General features: G+C 38.7%; 1 protein-coding gene across 4 annotated transcripts in view; it reads right to left on the reverse strand.

Annotated features, from left to right (window-relative positions):
- The window catches only part of arnt2 (aryl-hydrocarbon receptor nuclear translocator 2), a 131,847-nt gene that overhangs the window by 110,910 nt on the left and 4,841 nt on the right, over nt 1–16,096 (reverse strand). For all 4 annotated transcript variants that reach the window (XM_017478303.3, XM_017478302.3, XM_017478301.3 and 1 more), the window contains exon 2: nt 3,546–3,660. In XM_017478303.3, coding sequence (XP_017333792.1) covers nt 3,546–3,660 — 115 coding nt within the window. The remainder of the gene's footprint in view (nt 1–3,545; nt 3,661–16,096) is intronic.

Raw genomic sequence — 16,096 nt, forward strand, 5'->3', positions numbered from 1 at the left:
TTTTGAGAATGACGCAAATCTGGTTTGAATTTAATGTGGGATACAAACAAATACGTCTTTGCCTGTTCGTCTTTCTCACCCAAGCTGTCTCCCATATCTGAACTAATGTGTTAGCCAGACCACAGTCCACCAGGTGTTGACCCCTGCTTTATAAAATTCCCCTTACAATTACACAACACTAATCCTAACAGCAAATTAGCAGTTTGGGCATCGCACATTTTCCCACTGATATTGGTGAAACAAAATCATGGACGGCAACCTTTACTCTCTCACATAAAAGCACTTGCTTGGTCACACTTAAGATATCTCTCTCAGGCCTCATCACACAACATAAAGTTGCCATTCCTCTAAATGGGTCTGCATTTCAGTAGAGTGCAGCCTGATCGGCTGGATTTATGCCAACCTTATGTGCATGATCAGGCTGCATCTGTTGGCTATTTCAGTGTAAGTTAGGTGTTAAAACTTTATTTATGTTGAATACCCTAAGGACAACTTTACCCTGATACAAATCAAGTTGTTTTATTGCCCAACACTTCAATCTCCATTATATGTAATCCAGTCACTATGCAGTCATCTGTTAGTATATATATAGCTGCAACAACTAATCGATTATGAAAATCTCATTATCGATTAGTTGGTCTGCGCGCGTCACGGGGCATGTTTACTCATTACGTTATTTCTGTTCCGAAAACACACTTCGGAGAGTTAATAATAAATTTGTGTCCCAAATGAAGTACTGTACACTTACACTATGCACTCCGCACTACCGTCTAGTGTGTGGATTTTAGAAAGGTAATATCATATCATCTCAAATATACCACTAGCGTTTTTGGGGGTTTTTTACTAACCGGAAGTGTAAGCCGCTTCTAGGCGACGGCGCATGACGTCATACGCACGCTAGCATTAGCAGACACCCAGATTCACGGGCAATGACTTTCTTCAGTTTACTTTCTGTCAGCGTTACCTTTTATTCCCAACATGACCTCAGTCACCATCAGACAGAGGCGAAATAGTCATGAAGAAAGGAAGAAAGTGTGTAACCTCCAAGTCCTTTAAGGGGAGAATTCCACGAACACCGTGGAAATCAAACTGATGCATGAGGACAAACTTATGTTTGTATCCAAAATGCTCCACTGTGTGTAAGGGGCAGGGGAAACTGGTGCAAGCTGCTTAAAAAGGTTTAGTTTAATTTAAGTTTATTGTCATTATATGCTGTATGTGCGCACTTGCAGTGTAACTTCTGTCGTTTATTATAACGGAAGTGATGTGTTAGAAACGAGGCCGCGTTGCTGATCACGTGCAGTGTAGACGAGCAGATACAGAGTGGGAGCGCGAGTAAGATATGTAATGTCTAATTAAAGCATTATAATCAAACGTAAACATCAGTAAAATAATATTCCTAAAGGCAGTGAGTAACAGAAACCACAAGGTGTAGTGAAAGGGAGTTCTTATTATTAATTTAGGACTGTAGTTTAACATTCATAAAAAATAATGCATGAATACTATAACATAAATTATATATATATATATATATATATATATATATATATATATATATATATATATATATATATATATATATATATATGCAGACACACACACACACACACACACATCTCATCCTCTTGGATTGGAAGCTGTCACACAATAGGAGAAGCTTGGACAGCAGGTAGAAATTGACTATGACTAAATAGCTTACACTGATGAAATTGATTCAGTAGGGTTGTCATTTTAACACAAAATTATTTTATCATTTTCAACAATTAATAACAAATTAATGTACGTTAATTTACTTTGATATATTGAGTACCTTACTTAATGTGCATTAGTTTTAAAACACACTTTTAATTATTAAAAATGTAACATAATACTGAGTAAACTACACAAAGTGTTTACAATCTGTGCGTTTGTGAAACACTGATGAATTTGAAAGTATATTTACTTTAAAAAGCCACCATTAGATTTGGCTGGTAGAGTTTGTGGGAAACGCATTTCTGAGTCGGAGTTTGTGAAACAGGCCATCATGGCTGCGTTCTGACGGTGCTATTTTAAGGAGTTTGAGGTCTTTTGGAACTTTTGAAAGACTGCACGAGAAAGTTCACAAAGTACACATGTCTGAGGTCCGTCACGACACTTTAAAAAGAAAGAAGGAAATAAGAACGCAACCCGGTGACAAAGCCTACGTTCTTCGTCACTGAGAAGCCAACAGCATTGAAAGGTAGGAATCTTTGTTATGAACAAACTGACGTTATAATGCTTTAAAGGTCGCTTAATATACCATGCTGATGCAAAATGTTTTATATAATTATATTAGTTACATAGTTCTTGTACTGCAAGTAAATTAGATTAGTTTAATCTGTGATTTCTCTCCAGGCTCAATGTTATCGTAATACACCATTGACTGTGTGAATAATATACGTCTGCTTCTCATACTTCATGTCTGTGAGTTATGCTGTTGAGAATTTAGCTTTAGTTTCTGTTGTTTGTTATCATTTGGATTAATTACTTGCTCAATGCGTTCTTTGATCAGGGTATGATTTCGTGTAGCCCTTTTACCTGAAGGTATTAATCATGACATTAAGGTCTCATAAATGATAATTATTGTAATTAATTTATTTTCCATTATATAAATACACATAAATAAAAGCTGAAATTCTAATCTCTCTTCTCATATTCATCTTCTGATCTCAAACCCAAATGTCTTCGGTCTACAGCAAGAACAAAACGAATTGGCCTTGACGTTCCAATAGTTCCACCAGACAAAATAAATAATGTATTCTTAATTTAAAACTATGGTCTGTAAATGGAATAAACTGAGTTGGCATTACTTAAAACTTAAAGTTGAAAACATGTATAGTCTAATGTCTAATAAGTCAAACAAAAATAGGTTTACTTAATAATAATTACTCAAAAACTTGATGCAAATAGATGCCCCGATTTGTTTTTTTATTTTATTTTGAGTAAATCCAGCCCAATTTTTTTTTTACAGTGTAGGCTTAAAGGAATGAAGTGTTTAGCCCTAGCTGGTGCTGATGAGATTTACAGCCACTGAGATCCAACAAGACGGAGCAGTTCACTGTGATTCGATTAAGGATGTTAAATAAAGTAGAAGGGAGCTTTTAGTGTCCACGGCCAGCAGAATCTGAGAAAATGGCTGCATCCTGTAACTATGTGGATTTACAGTGTAAACTAAAATGAGTGCCAGGAGCACTGGATTTCTCTCAGAGGCCACACAGACCACAGGTATGGATAATAGCTAGCTTGATATTGGACCAGTAAGCAATCTCACGACCTGTACTTATACGTATATGACATATTAAATAATGGGATGACCAATATAATATATGACATTTGACAGAAAGGCCTCCAAGTAGAAATGTAAGAGCCAATCGATTTGCTTGAAATGAAATAATCATGATATAATATAACTGCAGCACGTTCATTCCGAATCACGGATGTCTAATCAGTTCGGGTGAGTCAGCTCAACACGCATCAAGGCATCACCATTGGTAATGAGCTCAAAATGTAAGAGACAGTTTACTTACCCCGTTGATCTCCTCTTGCCCCCTCGTCCTGGCATGTTGCCCCCCATTCTCACCTGCCCTGAACCCACAACAGAACCTGCCATGGTTACCGGGCCAGGCAGATCTGTGCCCATCTCTAAAGAAAAAACAACAAAATAGGGTTCAAAACAAACAGTAATACTGTATAGTCACGAAGTTTTTCCAATTCTCTGGAAATGAACGCAAGCAAACTAAAGCATGCTAGCTAGCAAGGAGGGGTAGGAAAGGTCTGCTTGCCCCTGGTGTTTAGCTTTTTGACAGATTTCTGACTACAGGTTTGCAATCAATGTTATAGAAATTGCCACAGAAACAAACCATTTCAGGCACACTGGAAAAATGAACATTCACTGTGTACAGAAGGAAGGGTGTATAAATTTCCAGGAAAACATAACTACGGAGAAGTTCTTATACACAGTACTGTTCAACGTCCTTAACATTCAGCTGTTACAGGATGCCTGAATGCGCAAGATAGTATTCAGAAGAATATTCAAAAGTTTAAAAGGATCTGCAACAAGCATGTGCTCTCATTAAACATACTAGCTGGAGGCACCCTACCCCACTATGCGTGCCCTACCTTTACTCCAAACAACATTAACACCACCATTCCCCTGTACATAATGCATGCTCAGACACACTGACCACTGACTAAACTACTGTTTTTGGCGAAACATTGACAGCTCGAACATCTAAGACACATACAGGAGTCGTGTTAAACTTCCCACTGCTCTGCCTCAGGTCAAAAGCAACTAATGAGGCCAACAAAGTCTACCACTCACCTCCCAATGCACAAAATTCCCATTAATATTTGATGTGGTGTGTATTTGAAGTTTCCAGACTCATAATATATACACAGGCATGAGCAGACCTGTAGCCACACTTCAGTTTAAATTTCATGTTTCATGTGAACACTCTGCGCCTAATCAGCTGTAACTGTAACTAATACAGCCAACAAATTCTAATAATCCCTTATAAACACACACTGATGTCTCGTGCACACCAGTGTCTGGATTAAAGCGAAATCGATACTTGCGGATCATCCGGTTTGTCCTCACGTTGGACATAATTAAAAGAACCCCCGCCTAAAAAAACAAACAAAATAAAACCATTTTGATTGAGCAATCACTTTCTTGCTGCAATCAAACTGCACTAGAGTTCAGAGAGAGCACCTCGATCAAACTTTTACGGACCTGTTGTTTTGTTACGCACCCAAGTGTGACTGCTGAGTTCTTGCCTTAAAAAAAAAAAAAAAGGCAGAGGCGAAAAACGCACTAGGGTTCGATTCAAACAGACTAAATGCTGTGTGTGTGCGCTCACCTTGGCTGGAGAAGGAAACGCATACAAGCTGTAGTTAAGACTAATAATAACAAATGTACACATTTGTGTACTATTTCAGTCCGTATAGGATTTCACAGAGTTTTTTTTTTTTGTGAAGGGAAGATGCGAGCTGACTGATGGGAAGAGCGAGGCGAGCGGACTGACGGGAAGAGCGAGGCGAGCGGACTGACGGGAAGAGCGAGGCGAGCTGACTGACGGGAAGAGAGAGGCGAGCGGACTGATGGGAAGAGCGAGGTGAGCGGACTGACGGGAAGATTCAGGCGAGCGGACTGACGGGAAGAGAGAGGCGAGCGGACTGACGGGAAGAGAGAGGCGAGCGGACTGACGGGAAGAGAGAGGCGAGCGGACTGACGGGAAGAGTGAAGTAAACTGACTGACAAGATGATGGCAGAAGATTTGGTTTAATATAAGCGAGTTTGTCATTGTACTGTTTTGTTGTATTTTTCATTAAGAATAATATTGAACCCACCATTCAAGCTATTTCTGCCCCCGAACTGCCTCTAATTCGAAAGCAAGAACGAATGCGCATGGCCGCACGGGCATTCATAAGCGATTTAAAAGCGAGGGGGAAAAGAGGCAAAAGCGCCAAAGCCCACTTTCGCAGCAACTTTCTTCTGCCAGGCTCTGCAGACAGGGTTACCATCTTCTATTAAGATTCCCTCAGAATTTGTATAAAATCCAAAATATGACCACACTTCAGATTTGGTCCAGATTTGGAAGGTCGGAAAGTCTCCTGAGCGCCGTCACTGCCTTCCGCCATGTACTCTAACTGAACTAAATGAATTTATTACTACAAAAAAGCAAAACGACAGTGGGGGCAGTGCCGCGGCGTTGATGTGATGTAATCTGTGTGCGGCTGAACAGCGTAAAACACCAGGAACACTGACTATCGCAGCATGCCTAAGACAACCATCCCATCACTTTATAGTCAAAATAAAACCTGTTTAAATGATTTCAGTATTTTCGGTACATTTTCAGCACATTTTAACAATACCGTGACAGTTTTGGTCACGATAATTGTGATATAAAATTTTCACACAGTTACATGTCTAACCGCTAACACTCCCTCCACAATCACATCACACAGTACTGTCCAAAATCTATGCTTTACTTGGTGATGCCACGTGTGTATATAGTAATTTTTTGCCTGAAATAAACAAGCTCACAAGACACTAAACACTGCCTGTGCTCTCTGCTTGCTCCACATGTTCCTGACCTCACCGAGATCCTCAGGTCAAACTCATTAATCCGTTCTGCGAGACTGAACGGTGTGGACGGCTTCCTGTCTCATTTTCATTCACCTCCGCCCTGACTCTCCACCCTCCCCCCCATTCCTCTAGCAATTATAATAACGCAAGGCCTTGTCCTGTTCTCTACAGAGCCAGAATGGAGAGTCATGTGAGCTCCCTCAGGTCTTCTCCAGCGGATCAGGGTCATTGTTCATGCTGAGTGAAATGCGAACTCCAGTGGGAGCGCATGGTGATACTCCCAATGAAATCAAAATGCACGGGTTTTCTCTCTTTCTCCTCTGTGAATCGCTAATGATCACAGCTTCATTTTTTTTTAACTGCTTTGGGAATCATGACAGGAATCCCACCCCCCACCGCTTCAAATATATTTTTCTCATATGAATTCACAGGGGTGCCAATAATTGTGGCACACCTATATTTTGGATAAACAATAATAATTCCTTACACTGATATAGCGCTTTTCTAGACACTCAAAGTGCTTTACATTGTATGGGGGGTAAATCTCCTCAACCACCACTAGTGTAGCATCCACCTGGATGATGTGCACCATAGTGCGCCAGAACACCCACCACACACCAGCTATTAGTGGAGAGGGGAGTGTGATGTAGCCAATTCAGAGATGGGGATTATTAGGGGATGATAGAGAATTTCGTTATACCCTTACACTTTAAAAGAAGTGTCCTGGGATTTTTAATGACCTCAAAGAGTCAGGACCTCAGTTTAACGTCTCATCTGAAAGACCATCTGTTTTTACAGTATAGTGTCCCCGTCACTGCACTGGGGCATTAGGACCCACAAAGACCACAGGGTGAGCGCCCCCTGCTGGCCTCACTAATACCACTTCCAGCAGCAACCTAAGTTTTCCCCTAGAGGTCTCCCATCCATATTCTGGCCAGGCTCAAACCTGCTTAGCTTCAGTGGGAAACAAGGCTAGAGATATGCAGGGCGATATGGCTCTGGCCATAGTCAGTAAACCTGTGTTTTGTTTGCAATAGTTTAATATCCATGAGCGCAGAGTATTTTTGTACATTTTTTGAACAAAAGTTCAAAAGGTTCAACAATAAACAAATTTTCACAGCCTTCTTTACTCATATTTACCAAGTGTGCTAATATTAGTGGAGGGCACTGTATAAATATGGGGGGGGGGGTCTTCTTTTTTAAATGCAACACTACTGTTTTATAAGCGAAGCCATATATCATGATATAACATGTATTGTAGAAGTGTCGTGATATGATATTTTTAGTTGCATCGCTTTCTTCCACACTAGAGCACTGTTTTTAGTTGGAGTAGAGAACACACTTCGGTACGAACACAGTTTTCACACTCGAGCAAACTCACCGAGCTCTCGGAATAAATGACAAACATGATCATGTCTTTATTCGTGATCTGAATCCATATCCATTTTTAAACGTAGTGCTCCAAATATCCATAACGCGATCTGTAGTCAGTCTTAAACATAAAGCGGGTGTGGCATAAACCAGATTTTTTTTTTTTTTTGAGCTCAAGTGTGTCAAGTGGCTTTATTGTCATTCCAACCATATACAGCTGGTACAGTACATAGAGAAACGAAACAACGTTCCTCCAGGACCATGGTGCTACAGAAAACAACACACTACCACATGAGACGACACAGAACTAAATAAGACCTACGCATTTTTAGGTAAAGTGCACGTGCAAAGTATGCAAACAACACAAGACAGTACAGTAAGTACTAAAACAGGACAATATGCACAGTATTCAACTCGGGCAGTTATTATTTTTGTTTTTCTGTAACTGCACAGTAATTCCAGGCTAACATTAATACGCTCATTCTAATACGTTATCGTGTCTATATTAACAACTTCACACAGAGGCTCATATTGCAGACAAGTTTCAAGACTTCTGAAATTGTTGATGTGGTGAAGTTTTCTGTGAGGCATGTATTTCTGGAAGGAGTCTCCAGTGTCAGAACCTTCAGCAGACAGGAGGTAAAGCTCGACTTTTCTGAGATGCGCAAGCACAACTTTTATTCATCATGTTCCGTTACAGTTGCTATGGATTCTGGTAGGATTTAGTTACGGGTGAATCATCCAGACTGCTATACTGCTAACTGCTAATTAGCTAAATAGCAAACAGTCGTATAGCTAGTTAACGAACATGCTACAATACCGTCCCAAATTATACTTTTTTCTTTCTTTCCATTTTTAGCCGTTACTTGTTCAAATGTATTCTAATAAGAACTCTTCTCAAACACTCTCAGGCCTTAGGGTAAAGAGTGCAAATCCCACGACACACCGGTCTTTTGTTTACAGCGTGACACAAGCTGCCAAGCTTTTCAGAAAGAAGGCTTCAGACAGTCGGCAAACAGCAGCTAATCAATAATATCAGTAATCTCAAACCACAGGCTTGGCGCTATATTCACATCCGGACCGTACACGCTTAATGTTTGAGACTGTGTGTGCTGAGGTCTCGGGATTGCTCAAGCCAAGCCGACGCGAGCTGGCTGACTTTTAAACACAGTGTCCTTCAGTCCCCCTGTCAACGGCTGACTCTTTCCCTGAATGCTCCTGCGCATTCCTAATCGTGCTCGCTGGCTCGGGGCCTTGGCCAGGTGCTAATAAGACTCGCATTCTTTATTCGTCCTGCATCATTTGCATTTCCAATGAGCCGGTGCGGGGGGAAAAAAAACTCGCTGCGTTAATGGTTTCAGCAAAATGGGTAAAACAGAGGAAGCTTTCTAATCACGTTCCAACCCCACCCCCTCCCCAGCCCTTCGTGTTTTCTTCGCTTGATATCATCATACAGAAAACTGAAATGGTGAGGGATTTAAAGTAAAAATATCCTCCTGTCTCATTCTACACACAGCTACATGGAACAAATACTAATTTTTCTTGTCCAAAGAACATTTGCATATTTTGCATAAATATTATATGACTGCCAACGAGACAATTTCAAATGAAATGCAAACTTGTCATACAGAATAATAACCCACATTACAATTCTAACACCACTGTTTTAAAAAAAACAAACTATTATGATTATGATTTTTATGGTTATTACTAGAGATGCACCGATGTATCGGCCAGTAATCGGTATCGGCTGATAAAGGCAATTTTTCACGTTACTTTAAAAACAACCGATGATCAGGGCTGATTATATCCTGTCAATCAAAAGAGGGCGGGAAAACAGCGAATTCGTGCTGTGTGTAAAGATGATGTCTCTTGTGTGGAATAACGACAAAACTGCAGTTTGTAATCTCTGTAAACTCTGCACCGCTAAAATTTTACACCGGACGCTGCAGCAGTGAAGTGGGAGTCGAATCTAATTTTTTTTTTTTTTAAAGCGCCAGTACACTGACGAAAGATTTAAATGAAGATGAGGTGACAAAAAAGTATATATTGCACAGAAAAATATATTTGTAGAGTAGTATATTTCATATCTAGTTAATGTTAATATATAAAAAAGTTGATATTATATATTACCAGTTTGATGTTCATTGATGAAGTAGAAATGCTTGTGTTTGTGGTGAGTGAATGTGAAGCCTAACAGGAGGTTTTTAGTATTCAGTGAATTAATTCTGATAATATGAATTAATAACATTCAATAAGTTAGGAAATCTTCCTTAAATCTTCAGAATGCAGTTCATGTGTTAATGTTAATTAGAGTAATGTGTTTTGTGTTTATGAGACCAGTTACTGTGAAACAACATGTTGAAATGGAGAGAATAAAGTTTTTTAAGTTTTTTTTTAAGTTTTTATTTGCATTTCCTTCAGAATTGTGGAATTAATTATTATTCATTTAAAAGAAGGCATAAAAGGAAGAACTATTGGTATCGGCTGAGAAATTTAGTATCTGTGCATCTCTAGTTATTACACTTACTGATTTTTTTTTTCTAACAATAAGCAAATATTTTGTCTTTGACCTGAGAATACGTGTTTCTAATTTATTTCATATATAAAACTGAAATTCATTTTCACACATCGGTGACCTTTACTTTTTTCTTTCCAGTATCACACCTGCCACTTATTACAAAGTACTTTTACTGAGCTTCAAAAGTAATAAAAGACATGCTGCTTCTACTGTTATTGATTTTCCTTCTACTGTATTTTAGAATACATTTTACTACCCTCATTTCTCTCCCAAATAAAGACAAATGGACATGGACATGGCCAGTTCCCACCCACTAATTAGTGTCCTCATTCAAACAGCAGCTACGAGCCTGAGAGGAGTGAGGATGAAGGCCAACACATGCTTCTTCTTAGGGACATGAACACAACCACTGCAGTATTTTTTAAAGATTCCTGCTCATAAATCTTAGCAGGAGTGTGCTAAAGGAGTGAGCAATGCTATAGAGATAGCAGAGCCGATTATACCTAGAGCATGTTCACCTACTGATACATTTCCCAAGTTTAAATCAACGCTAAATTTTTATTTTGTGTTCGTTTGCTGATTTGGTTTGGTTTCACACTACACATAATTACACAAGCCAAAAAGCAAAAATAAATAAATAAATAAATTCTGGTTGATGGATATTAGTGCATTTAAGTCATGTCAGAAAGATCGTACACAAGTTGAACGCACATGGATGCCACAACAAAGCCGTAATTCCAAGTGGGAAGCTCTGGATTTTCCAGGGATGGGAACCGAACACCGGGATTAAACTGGCCCCGGTGCTAAATTACGAAAGACCGTAGTATCGATAAGCTCTGACGCTATCGGTTCTTTTTTCGGTACCGGAGAAATTAAGAAAATATATTTCCTATTTATTATTACTAAATAAACGTTATTTACACATCTATAATTTGCGATAATATTAATTAATATAATCCAGTATGCACATATTTTTATATAATTAATATAATATGCAAGAATATTAACGAAAATTGCATTTTCATTATTCGCAATCCAGAAGTGAGATCTCTCGTGCGCGGCGGCCGTCTGGCACATGCAACAAGTGACGATGGCGAAAGAACCAAACGTTCAACAGTGTGTTCACACTTCACTAGAGTTGATGCATGCAGACAATGCTCGTTGCCACAAGTGCAACAGGATGTGTGCTTGTAAGGGCAGAAACACAAACAATCTGTTAAAGCGTCTTTCGAAAGTGCGTTACGTGCAAAGTTTTCCACCGCCTAGCTAGCTCGTCTCTGGTTCCCCAGCTACGTCAGCAGCCTTCCCAAATAACAATGATGTATAATCATCGCATAACCGAGGTCTCTCGCGGCATCGAAACGCCGTTCATCTCCGACATCTTTATGCTCATTAAAGTCATGCTGAATCGACGTTGTTCACGCCGTTTAAAATAAAATGTCAAATCGCCCCAATTGCTTTGCTTACCTTCCGGTAAAATGACGTTGATTTCATTCGGGTGAAACGACATGACGCATACAACATATTTTCTACTTGATTTTAAAATCCCAAATCAAGCAATAAATCAGTACGTAAACATTTAGGCTAATAAATGCACATCACTTTCAGTTACTTTACAAATGAAACTTTATATTATATGAAACTTTGATACTTTACATATAAAATCTTAAAAATCTTTTTTTTAAAAATACCTTCACACTGGTGCATTTACAAATACATGTATAATAATCAACTTATTTTATAAAAAAAAAAAATAATAATAATAATAATAATAATAATAATACATAAAGCAATGTTAATTCTGTTCTCAATTTGTTTCTTTTTTCATAAAAAAAAAAATCATAACACAAAAGTACCGTTAAGAATACTGTTAAAGTACCGTTATCGATAAGCAGTATCCGTAAGAGTAGTTTAAACCTTAACGATACCCATGCCTAGGATTTTCCGAGTTGGGGGGCGTGTCGGTAAGAAAACATATTGGAATCAATGTACGCAACATCTGGAGTGGACGGTAAACTTGTTGAAATTGAACGTTTACTCGTCTCAGAAGCTGATTTCAGTTATTAAGCGTTTGGTATATGCAGAGAGTTATTGTCAGACTTTTTTTATGTACAATAAAACAAGCTAAAATACATTGTGTGCATTGTATGATTACAATATAATATGAAATGATAAATGACTCTGAACCCCAAGTTGCTCCCGACGGCAGGCGAGCGCCTTGCATGGCAGCTCTGCTACCACTGGAGTGTGTGTGTGTGTGTGTGTGTGTGTGTGTGTGTGTGTGTGTGTGTGAGAACGGGTGAATGAGAAACAATGTAAAGCACTTTGGAGAACCGCAAAGGTTAAAAAAGCGCTATTCAAGTGCAGACCATTTACAGTGCTATCCTACTCCAGCCACAGTGACCTGAACGCACCGGACGTTGTAATTATGACTTCCCAGTAGGGAAGACTCCACCCTAACAATGTAGAAGTATAAATATGAAATTAGAAAAAAGTACAAATGGGCTGTGTGAAGATTTATTGCAAAAAAAAAAATGTTAAAACTAACATGAAAGCAACTTTACGAAGAAATATCTCTGGCTGTATTTGTACTGAGCTGCTCCTTGTAAAACTCTTTTTGGAAATATAAGCTTCGTCGATCTAAAAGAAAACGACCTCCAGATGATCAATATAACAGAAATGTGCCGTGGTGATGGAGAACTTTAATCCATGTGCAGGTGTTTAATTTTCTGCTTGATGTGCTCCTTATGCTTACTAGTCAGTCTACACGTATTGACTTGGCCTCAGGATATAGGGAACCTTCTCGCGCTCGATAACACTTCTAATAAATGATCAGATCTACAGAAGACTAATGCTCTATAAAAGGTCTAGAGCACAAATGTATGGTAGAAATAAAGAAAACCAGGAAATGCAATATTATAATTACTTCATGAAAACAGCGATGTATATATGTGTCATTATTATTATGGTTAATATTTTATCAGAAGAGTGTATAAGGGACTACTCATGCTACACTGCTTCATGACTATTTTCAGGCTTTAAAGCCCCTGTGTGTTATTCGATGTGTTGACGTAATTTCCACTGAAAACAGGAAGTCAGGGCGGGACATATTGAGTGGCTCCTCCCCTTGTTTTAAATAACCAATAGCCTTTAGCTTACCTCACAGCCCAGGCTAAGTCGTACTTGACGGTTAGTCCCATGGATATTTATAACACTGGGGGCGGGACACTTCAGATACTAGAGAGCATTTGATTGGACAGAAAAGCTGATGAGAAGCTGAAGTGCACAATGATATCATCAAAACTGTTTGGCCGTATTGGTGGTAGACAGAGAGTGTAAATTTTGAATGCATATATCTTCTAAATGCAGATTTTGTCTTTGTTCCGTGCGCGCATTAGCTTATAGATAACCTTAAAGCGGACATATTCATACTAAACGCCACACGATTTCCATTCTGATTTCATGGGGACTTTAACTGAACTCTTATCCAGCAAGGAGAATCACATATGATGGGAAGAGAAGAGAATGCAGGCTTAGTCATGATACTTTACCATCACTGTGATAACAATATTGTAAGTTGAGCATCACAATTTATACCACTGTGATTTCATTTCCTCATGTGTAAGTCGCTTTGGACAAAAGGGTCTGCTAAATGAATAAATGGAAATGGAAATGATGTCGATTCTGATCGGACTGATTTTTTTTTCCTGACAGTAATTCCGGCTGCAAGCTTTATAATTAATGCACTTGTTCCAATATGTTATCATAGTATAGCATACACCGATTTTTATTTTTTTTTTTTAATGTGTGTATTTTTGTTTATTTTGGAAGGAGTCTCTAGCGTCAGTCAATGCTTTGTAAAACTCAAAGCTAAAGCTGTAACGCAGGACGGCATTGTGTTTTTTACTCTAGCTGTATTTCTTTTCTCTTATTAACTTCAACAGAGGTAAAGGACACAGGCTGTTAAGAGAACGACTGTTTATAGCTGTTAGAACGTGAGGGATAACAGGAAGTAACGTTGTTTCATGAATGTTCGACAAAATGAAATGGAACCATAAGCAGATCAAAAGTAGGGTACAGCTTGTCTCATATTTATCACGCGACACACCACCCCATCATTATATTCCTAGCACATCCTGTCATGTTTTATTCCATAGATAGTGTATAATGAATTATCAGCATATGGCTGATGAAAACATTAAAACTCTTATATGTTTATATGTAAACAGTAACAAGGAAATGTGATTTTTCCAAGCAATGTGTGCTGCCTGTTAGTATTATATGCTCTGAGATCAGTATGTTATCATCATGTTGGTGTTTTGTGCATAGAATATTAGATAGTTGTTTTTTTTTACTTTAAATAATTAGAGTTTAAATACATAACCTAAATAAAGGAGACTTTCATGCTTTCGTCTGGGGCTTTGTTTCTGTTCATCCCTCCACTCATTATATTGTCACAATTTTGTCAATATTAGAACGGGCGAAATCTCGAGAGAAACCTCGTGACATTTTTATTTATGAAGTCTTTTTTTGGAGTTTGTATTACAGAGCGGAGAAGAATCATCACGCGCATAAAGCAAGACGCCAAAGAAAGAATAAATGTGTTATTTAGGTTTCAGAATTGGACAACGGTGTCAGTGTTGATTCTAAAAGCTGGAGTAAATGCTCATCAGCAGAAATAACCAGCAAGCAACGACCCTCGCCGTTGTCCCGGGTCAACACACGGCTCATGCTGATTAGCCTGAACGCACTGCAATCAGCCTGGCTGGGAAAACGCAAACAGACAGCTCCTGAATGCTCAGTACTTCTAGATTTGGCTTGGGTTGTGTTCATGCTTGAAACAATGACCCAAAGACATTTGCATCCAGAGGTCGGTCAAGTGTGAAAGCTGTTTTAAATCTGGGTGCAGTCCTGGGAACCAGGCTCTAAACTCATAAAAATGGTGATCCGGGGTTTGCTTTAAGGATTGGGCATGCTCGCCAGCTTTCCTGGTGATGTAAAAATGGCGTGTTGGTCTACAGATGGAATGAAGAGACTTTAACATAACTGAAGCAAAGAAAAATATTTAAAACACAAGTGAATACAACCCAAAAACAGTTATTTCTATATCGGTATTGTATCTGAAGGCTTGTATCAAACTGTTGAGCAATGGCAAGCAAAAGCAAAGAAACATGAATGTTTTTAAAAATAACGATAATAATACATTAAATATATTATATAGATAAAAATAGAGAAGACTGTTTTTGACTACAATTGTACTTCGTTACTATAAGTATGTATTATTTTGGCATTTTCATACTTCACTTGAGTATTATTAAAATTGAATACTGGTACTCATTTCCAAAAGAAAAGTTACATTTCCAAATTTCCATTTCTCCTTACATTTTTATTTAGACTTTCAAAAGTACTCATTACAAATGCCAAAGGTCTCTTCTTCCCTAATCTGGCCAATGACTGTACACTTGTCATATCACAGCAAACTGGTGACTACACTCGCCATACAACATTTGGCAAGTAAGTTGCAATAATTTGCCAACATTAACCTAATATAATTGACTTAGTTTGCCTGTTTTTGCTGCTAATGCCAGGTCAGACGAGCATCCATTCCAGTAATAATGATAATGATATCATTATCATCTTTATTTATTTATTAGTCACATATACATTACAGCACAGTGAAATTCTTTTTTTTTTCTTTGCATATCCCAGCATGTTAGGAGGTTGGGGTCAGAGCACAGGGTCAGCCATGATACAGCGCCTCTGGAGCAGAGAGGGTTAAGAGCCTTGCTCAAGGGCCCAACAGTGGCAACCCAGCAGTGCCAGGGCCCGAACCCCTGACCTTCCGAGCAGCAACCCAGAGCTTTAACCGTCAAGCCACCACTGCCCCTAACAGAGGAGAAGTAGCTATCATAACTGGCTGAGCAGCGAATCAAATTGGAGCTCATGGTAAATATTGCAGGCTTACAGAGACTGAATGATATATTCAGGCTAAATAAAACAGTTGATATACAGAGTGTCCCAAAAGTCTCGATACACAGGGAAATCCTTCCAAAATGTTTCATACATAGTGTGTGTGTGTGTGTGTGTATATATATATA

Source organism: Ictalurus punctatus, chromosome 10, assembly GCF_001660625.3.
Source record: "Ictalurus punctatus breed USDA103 chromosome 10, Coco_2.0, whole genome shotgun sequence".
Classification (NCBI taxonomy): Eukaryota; Metazoa; Chordata; class Actinopteri; order Siluriformes; family Ictaluridae; genus Ictalurus; species Ictalurus punctatus.